The sequence below is a fragment of the Podarcis liolepis genome, assembly GCF_965112155.1.
Source record: "Podarcis liolepis genome assembly, chromosome: 1".
NCBI lineage: Eukaryota > Metazoa > Chordata > Lepidosauria > Squamata > Lacertidae > Podarcis > Podarcis liolepis.
In genome coordinates this window covers 82,925,231-82,934,346 of record NC_139554.1, presented here as the reverse complement: position 1 = coordinate 82,934,346, position 9,116 = coordinate 82,925,231, and the positions used below count along the sequence as shown (strand labels likewise).

Here is a 9,116-nt window from a genome sequence, read left to right as displayed (position 1 = left end):
TTTTGCAGCTGATTTATTCCTGCTGTAGTTATGGTGAATGAACATGGATCTTTGTGCACCTTCAGATGGGGAAGGAAGTGAAGTCTGCAATGTAGTGCGCTCCCTATTTTGACATCTTGCTCTGTGAAGAGGTCATTTGACTTCTCCACCCCCTTGCCAGATATTAAGGGTGTGCGTGGACAGAGGCAGTTGGAGATAGAGTGTGCTGAAATGCCTTCAGAAGTCATAACACAAAATGTCAGAATGTATCACTATACTTAATAATGAGTATTTCTGTGATTATCAATTCGTACAGGCTACTTGTGCGCCATAGCTTGCAGAGCATGAATTTCTCCTTTATCCTCAATCTGCAAATATAAAAAAACATTATCATAATACCTAGTGATATTGCAAAGAATAGTATATAATTTAACAAATGTTACTCCCATAGTTCATTAGCGGAATAAATTCCATATAAATTTTAGGGGGAAATCAATTTTTTTCTTCATTTGCACTAATATCCAGCTTTGTGAATATGCATCCTTTTAAAAATCATTTTCAGATTAGATCATTTAATATGCAACTGTTATCTTTAAAAATGCTTTGAAGCTGCAATCCTATGCCTTATTACTTTGAAGTAAGCCCCAAATCATTCAGTAGGCGTTATTTCAGGGTAAACAGGCATCAGATTGTGGTACGGATTTAAGTCAATGTTTTAAGAATTACACAGCTATATATTTTAGTGCTTTATACTACTATTCTCACACTGGTCCAGGATGTCCTAAGCAGGCATAAAATTCTGCTAGTCTCACTGAGCCTAGCTCACTGAGTCTCTTTTTTTAAAATATAAATATTTTATTAAGTTTTCACAATAAAAAAACATACATAGACAAAGAAAATACAGAATCACAAAGAAAAATACAGTACAAAAATACAAACATTAAACACATCAAAAGAAAAAGGAGGAAAAAAGAGATAAAAACACATATAGTAACAAAAAACAAAAATTCCCTCTTTCTTAATTTCTCATCTTCAATTAACTTATTTTCCCGACTTCCTCACGTCTCCCGTTCTTGTATCCCTTATTAAAAATTAATTCAGCAAATTCATATCCTATTAATTTATCTATTGTTAATCCAATCTTACATTTTACTTCGTTGCTGAGGCCCCTGCGATTCATTTCAATGTCCTTAACATTCATAAATTTTACAGTATTTCTGCAAATAAATTTTAAATTTCTTCCAATCTTCCTCCACCATCTCCTCTCCCTAGTTCACTGAGTCTCATCCAGCAAGTTTGAGGGGAAGGTGCCATGGGAGAGGTCAGGGTCTGCTTCTTTTATGTTTCTGACCTATTAGATACCCCATTCACAAGTAGTATTCATCTTCCCCTAAACACGCACAGAAACAGCATTCTCTCATGTACACATATTTTCATATACATATACATTCACACACAAGCCCCCACAAATACACTCAGCCACCATTTCTATCCCCAGTCATACGCACTGTCCAAGGGCAGTAAGGAGACAACTCATCTGATCTGTTGTGATCATGTACTACCTACCTACCTCAATTAATGTGAAGAAAGTTACTTGACAGTGGAAGTGCCTCACTGCCAGACTTCAGTACCATATTGTTTCTGTGGTTTGGTGATTTTATCGTAATGTAAATAAGTCCTCAAGTAACTAATTATCACAGCAACTATAGAGTGTGCTGATGATCTCACTGAGGCCAGTTGTCCAGCCAGCTGAGGTTGGCAAAAGAGCTATATCTTTCTTCCACTGTGCCTTAAATTCCTTTTGCCTTTAAATCCCTTTTGCATGTATTCATATGGGATCAAACACTGTTATACTAATTGGAAAGATATACTGTTTACTAATTTGAGGGACTTGATCTCAGAGGAGTAAGAAAGACCCAGAGATGCAGAAGTTGTCATTTCCATATTTACTGAATCAGCTAGAAGATAGACTATGACACAACTCCTAATCAATAGCCACAACTTTATTGATCAGGTTTATAAGCAACACAGACCATATTTCCAAGGCAGGGATAAATCACTCAACATTGTATCAGGATAAGTGCCAGGACCAAGGATGGTATCACTTTCAGGGTTAGTAGGCTCCATACAGATAACTGAGCTCAGCAGCTTCCCCACATTAGACGAGAGACAGGATGGAACCCTTCAGTGCGTGCCTGTCAAAGGACACAGTTTAAAGCCACAGCTCCCCAGCACCATTTTGTGGGACCTTTATTCCAGGAAGAAGTTTAACTAACGAAACATCCTTTTTCTCAGAACCATATTATGCTCATTGTCTTGAGGGGAACAGTCCAGAGTCTTCTCCAAAAATAAAAACAATTCATATGATCTCTAAAATTATACATAATATGATTGGAAGCATGGATACTTCTGTTAGATTACTGATACATTTAAATGAAGAACATGCTTAAGTACTTTACCTAACAAGGCTAGAACACTTGAATGAAATCTATGGTGAAATCTAACTGAAGAAGAAGAAGAAGAAGAAGAGGAGTTTGGATTTGATATCCCGCCTTTCACTCCCTTTAAGGAGTCTCAAAGCGGCTAACAATCTCCTCTCCCTTCCTCCCCCACAACAAACACTCTGTGAGGTGAGAGGGGCTGAGAGACTTCAAAGAAGTGTGACTGGCCCAAGGTCACCCAGCAGCTTCACATGGAGGAGCGGAGACGAGAACCCGGTTTCCCAGATTACGAGACTACCGCTCTTAACGACTACACCACACTGGCTCTCCTGAGAGGAAGAAGAAAGAATTCATCCTCAGCTAGTGGACCTATTTACCTAAAAGTACTACCCAAAGCTTCATGTTGATAAATTAGCTTACTGAATGCTGACATAGCATAGCGGCTGAGTGACTGGGTTATAAATCGGGAACTCCCCTTCAGGAATACATTTCTACCATCATCTCACTAGGTCTGTGGTGAGGAACTGGAGCTTCATTCTCATCTCCCCCATTCCCCATGGGCCAAGCTTGACAGGAAGGTGGTGTCCATGTGTCATTCACACAGTGTCAGGACAACTAGGTAGGTGACTGTCAGGACTTACAAAAAGCTATAAGCAAAGCCATGGAAGGTCTGATTTTCAGCTGACTAGTAGACTTATGAAAGCTGTTCTCCCTCAGTCCACAATGTGGGTTAATAATACCAATTTACCTTACTGGGATTTTGTATAGATTACAGCAAAGCAACACATAAAAAGTTCATTGAACATGTCCTTCATTTATATAACATGCTCTATATATGCAATTTTCTTTTGTTATACTGGCGTTTGTCCTTAAGGTTAACCTGAGTATGAGACGTAATACTGAAGCTGTGCTCCTTACAACTTTGGTGCTCATCCCGAAAGGCAGAGGTTATCATTACCTACACAATAGCCTAAAGATGGGAAGGAGCAACAGCTCATTAATTGCCTGCTTCACATAGCACTGTGAAGCCTGACTGGTGTGATTTAATCCATTTTAATCTGTCAAGATAAATTGTACAGGACTAAAAGCATTGCAGTACAATTATTCTGGGAACCTTAATTGTAGAAAAGGCAGTAAAGGTCAAACTCACTTATGTGAAACACACCATCAGAAAAAGAAGCAGACTCCTCTCCTCATCATACCAAAGGCCTTACACAGCTCATATTTGTCCTTTCAGTTTGTGACATCAGCAGCAGACTCAAAAGAAACAGAGCAAAGTTGGGCATGTGGTTATTATGGCACTCAAATGTTGATTCCCTCCCCCCTTCTACTTCCTCTTTGCACAGAAGTGACATCTAACTTTATCAAAAAGTATAAAACACCAATGTATTGCACATCGTGCAAGTGGAATAGATGATTCTGTACAAACAAAAATCGCACAGAGATTCCTGTACCAAGTCAAGAACAGGGCAGGAACGTATTTCTTAAAGAGGGCAGCATTTCCAACATATTATATGATGGCAGATCCTGTGGGCATTCCCCACTTGTGGACCACCTGTGGCCCTATATATGTTGTTGGACGTCAGCTCCCATCAGCCCTAGCCAACATGGTTCATGGTCAAAGACAATGGGAGCTGGAGTCCAGCAACATTTGGAGGCTCACAGCTTCCCCACCTCTGCCCTGAGACCACCAGACATTTGGTTAGCCACGCTGCCTGGATCTTGCATCAGAAAAATGTATGAACCCCCCCCATCTTACTGTGCAGTTTTAGTCATCAAGAAAGGAATCTGCCTCTCACTTTTCTGAGGGCATCTTTCACCTCCTTGTTCCTCATGCTGTAGATGAGAGGGTTCAACATGGGGATTGTAACTGAGTATAGAACAGAAACCACCTTGTCCTGATCTAGGGAATAGCTTGAGCTGGGCCTTGAATACATGAAGAGGGAACTCCCATAGTACAAAGCAACAGAGGCCAAATGGGAGGCACAGGTGGAGAAGGCTTTGCGCCTGCCTTCCGTTGTCCGCATCTTCAGGATAGTGGTGAGGACAGACAAGTACGATGCTAGAATGATAACAGTGGTGACTATGATGTTGAAGCCAACAACTGCAAAAAGCAGCATCTCATTGAAATGTGTGTCTGAGCAGGCCAGAGTTAGGAGTGGAGGCCCATCACAGAAAAAATGATTGATCCTCCGAGAACGGCAGAATGGCAGGTGAAAGATGGAAATGGTGTGTGTGGCTGAGCTAATCACACCAGCAGCGTACGCCCCAGCCACCAGCCCTATGCAAAGCTTATGAGACATCACAACCGCATACAGCAGAGGGTTACAAACGGCAACATAATGGTCATAGGCCATGGCAGCCAGCAGGTAGCACTCAGTGGTAGCACAAGCTGCAAAGAAGAAGAGCTGAATGGTGCATCCGGAGAAAGAAATGGATTTGCTGTTTGCTAAAGAATTCATCAAGGTCTTGGGGACAATTGTAGTAGAATAGCACACATCTAGGAAGGAAAGATGGCTAAGGAAAAAGTACATGGGTGTGTGGAGCCGGTGGTCCATCCTGATTAACACAATCATGCCGAGATTCCCAGCCATGGTGAAAATATAAATGGCAAAGAAGAGCACAAAGCACAAAACCTGGAGCTCACGCTGATCTGTAAATCCTAAAAGGATGAAGTCTGTTCCCAAGGAGCCATTTCCCTCAGACATTCCTTCAATGCTGCTCTTGCATGCCAGTCTTTGTCTGTCTCTGTCACTTGATGGCACTGGAGCTGAAAGAAAAAATATTTTATTTTAGTTGGCTGCTAATGCTGTAATAGTCTACAAGGTCAACTCCTTTGTGTCCAAGCTTGGAATCATCTCCAACTCATCTCCTTCCTTCTCCTATATCCAAGCCATTTCCAAATCCTGCCATTCTCTTCAATATTTCAAATCCTACCTTTTCTCTACACCTCCTGGCAAAACCTTTAGCCATGTCTTTGACACCCCCTAGTTTGAGTATTAAAACATATATTTACTGGTTAATATATAGAAGGCTGATCGCCGAAGAATTAATGTTTTTGAATTATGGTGCTGGAGGAGACTCTTGAGAGTCCCATGGACTGCAAGAATGGACTATCCATTCTTTAGGAAATCAGCCCTGAGTGCTCACTGGAAGGACAGATCCTGAAGCTGTGGCTCCAATATTTTGGTCAGCTCATGAGAATTGAAGACTCCCCAGAAAAGACCCTGATATTGGGAAAGATGGAGGGCACAAGGAGAAGGGGACGACAGAGGACGAGATGGTTGGACAGTGTTCTCTAAGCTACCAGGATGAGTTTGACCAAACTGCGGGAGACAGTGGAAGACAGAAGTGCCTGGTGTGCTCTGGTCCATAGGGTCACGAAGAGTTAGACATGACTAAATGACTAAACAACAACAACAACATATACATGAAACATTTGGCAGAAAAAACCTCTTCATCAATTTAGAATGTTTCTGATTTGCTTTCTATTCCCATCTCTTTAAATATCTTCACTGCTATTTTATGCTCCATGTTTTTAATTGCTACAATTGAGGCTTCTCACCATTCATATCCAAATGCACAAATATCACCATCAACTGATATATCATCATATACATATAAAACTTTTGGAATAAGATATTTCTAAGAAAGGAAACAAGATCAGATTTTAAAATTTTAACTGTACCTTTAAGAGGCATGAAAATGGCTCCTCAGCAAGCTCTCAGCATTGTTTATTGTATGAAACCATGAATCACTGGAAATACTTGTTTCTCTCCCTAAGAGTGCCTATACCGTGGCCTCACCCCAAGAGCACAATGATTCTGAATTTGTTTGTTTCTTTTCCAAGTTGTTGCTGCACTTGGACTTTGTTTTTCTGCGGTAGGTTGGGAGATGAAAGCGCAAGAGGATTTTTGTCTTAGGGGGAAATCTCCTTGAAACTATCCAGAACTTAACTCATTAGTTCATATGACAGCCCTGCATCTTTGCACACAGCTTCTGGTATTAGGTCATTGGTGTAGCATGTGGTACACAAGACTGCTCTGGTGCCACATATTATTCCTACCCATTGTATTTCCTACATGGAAGAATAAGGTATCCTTGATGATGAACTGCCACATAAACAAGTTTATTTAATTAGTTTTATAAGTTTAACTTTTCATCCATTGGTATAAGGAGCTCCTTAAGACTGCTACTTAGGCTGTGTTCAGACTCCCCTTTAGTGTGTACTCAACTGCATTTCCAGTGCTGGACATGTTCACATGACATTACCCAAAATACACATGTATCTAGTACTTTCTTATACAATGCTACTATTTGATGCATTGTATCTCAAACCAGCTTCACACCGATTGGAGTCCTTAAGCCGTCCTAATTTGTTTGCTAAAGTGCTCTGTGAAGCACTTTGCCCTCCATTTAAATGCAGCTGCAGCATGGTTTAATAGAGGAGTGGAGATTTTGCCCTCTCTGCCTCTTCATAGAGCTAGGGGCAGATAGTCAGGTATAGCACCACTCTGACTTTCTACACAATTACAGCTGTGTGAAGCGGAATGCGTAAATAGAGCTATACAAGCCCAACTGAAGGCAGCCAAAGTTTAATTCAGTTCTGACATTTATTCACATGAGCAGCAGATTGCCTATGCTGTACAGTAATACCTCCGCAAACGTCCACCTTGTCTAGCGTCCATTCCAGCAAACGTCCGCAGCAAAACCAGAAGTACCAGAACAGGTTACTTCCGGGTTTGCTGCTCATGCATGCACAGAAGCACAAACCGCTCCATGCATGTGCGCAGACGCATGGCTTTGCCCTGCGTCCTTTTTTGGCTAGCGGCCGGGACTCCAGGACAGACCCTGGCCGCAAAACGAGGGATGACTGTACTTCACTTTACAGTCGTACTTTGGATCCCAAATGCTTTGCGAGTTGAATGTTTTGGCTCCCGAATGCCGCAAACCCAGAAGTTAGTGTTCCGGTTTGCGAACGTTCTTTGGAACCCAAATCTCCGACGGGGCTTCTGCAGCTCCTGATTGGAACCTGCGCTTTGGTTTCCAAAACGTTTTGGAAGTCGAACGGACTTCTGGAACACATTCTGTTCAGCTTCCGAGGTATCACTGTACTGAGAACCCATGTTCAAAGGATCTCTAGGTTTCATTAGAAAATCGATCGCCCAGCGCTCTGGTCTTGTAAGTCAGGGAGCAAGAGTGGAGCCTGGGGCTGGTGGAGCAAGGAATGGTAGCAGTGTTATTTGTTCCTTTAAAGATAACTGTGCATTTTAATAATCAGTGCTTTTTTCTGGGGTGACGCAAGGGTATGCATACTCCTAAACATTTCAATGTGAGTATGAAAATGAGAGTACCCCTAAACATTTTTTTAAAGAAAAAAAAAGCACAGATAATAATAATACAACTGATACAGTGGGTTTTTTCCCCAGTGGGTACTCAAAGGGATGCAGTACTATCATCTCTTTTTGTTGTGGTTAAAAAGTGTGGCACTTGCTGTAACAACTTCATGGTGAGTACCGGCACCTATTTTTTCTAGAAAAAAAAAGCATTGCAACTAAAGTTTTGTCATAATGTTTCTTTTCTCCAAGATGGGGAATTCTCAAAATGCTCCAGAGATTAAACCCCAAAGGCCATAAAAGTGAATGAAAAACAGCTCCCGCACACTCAAGTAGCATTTGCTTTTGAATTCAAGGAAGAGCATCTTCTCTCTTCCTTCACGGCTTCCCATGATAAGGATCAGACAGGTAAGAAGGGCAGGAACAAAGTTAGGATTGGTCCCAGAAAATGTTGGCCACTGCAACTAAAAACAGTTCTCAGCAGAACTGGAACCCTCTCTTTCCTTCCAGGATCCTTCAGAGGCAAAGACCTTCCCTTCAGCATTAACTCTCACAATAGCCACATAGCTTTTCATAAACTTTACCCCAGATTTAGACAACTGGCGGGAGATTTTCCTTCTCCTTTCACATTTTGTGGTCACTATAACACTAGCTATGTAACCTGGAAGCAATTTCATGTAGCCATTTCTAATTTGATCAGTAAATAAATGTTGTAAAGACTTCAATAGGTCCATCCCTTGGTTGTCTAGTAAGATATGTAAAAAATACACCTTTCCCATAGTCAACATTCTAATAGTTTTTAATAAATTGACCTGTTTCATAAAGATTTTTTGCACACAGTATTTTTTCCAGCTGAGTTTTCTTCTAGAATGATATTTTTAATCACATGCTAAAAACATGAGAAACAAAAGCATCCTTTGAAGTAAAAATAAATAAAAAATGTAGTGAGTGGACTTTGAATTTAATATGCTTCTTGCATTTTATTTCTTTGTTAATTAAATTTATATGCTATCCTTCCTCACACAGGAACACAGGACAGCAAATAAGAAATGATAAAACAACAAAAACATATCCAGTATAAATACAGAATATTTCATAGTGATGAACCTTTAGATTAATCTGGTTCTCTTTCAAACCAATTGCAGGATCATTTAAGTCATCCAGATCTCTCTATCCAGCTCACAAGACTCTACCCAGACCATGCACAGAGGTGTCAACATGAAGCCTTTACTGTGGCACTCTTCATTGACAAAATAATATGGCAACAGATAATCTTGTTCAAAGCTGATTTTTGAGTCAACAATCTTGTATCCACTACCATCTTCCCCAATTCTTAGCGATAAAGCATGATCTCAAAGGA

General features: G+C 40.7%; 1 protein-coding gene across 1 annotated transcript; it reads right to left on the bottom strand.

The window, feature by feature from the left end:
- Window positions 1–4,195: 4,195 nt before the first annotated feature.
- On the bottom strand, window positions 4,196–5,128 carry LOC310689336 (olfactory receptor 5T7-like; the record flags this gene model as incomplete). The annotated part of the gene is made up of 1 exon (XM_083466937.1): window positions 4,196–5,128. The coding sequence occupies one exon, from the start codon at window positions 5,126–5,128 to the stop codon at window positions 4,196–4,198; it is 933 nt and encodes a 310-aa protein (XP_083323063.1).
- Between the last annotated feature and the right edge of the window lie 3,988 nt (window positions 5,129–9,116).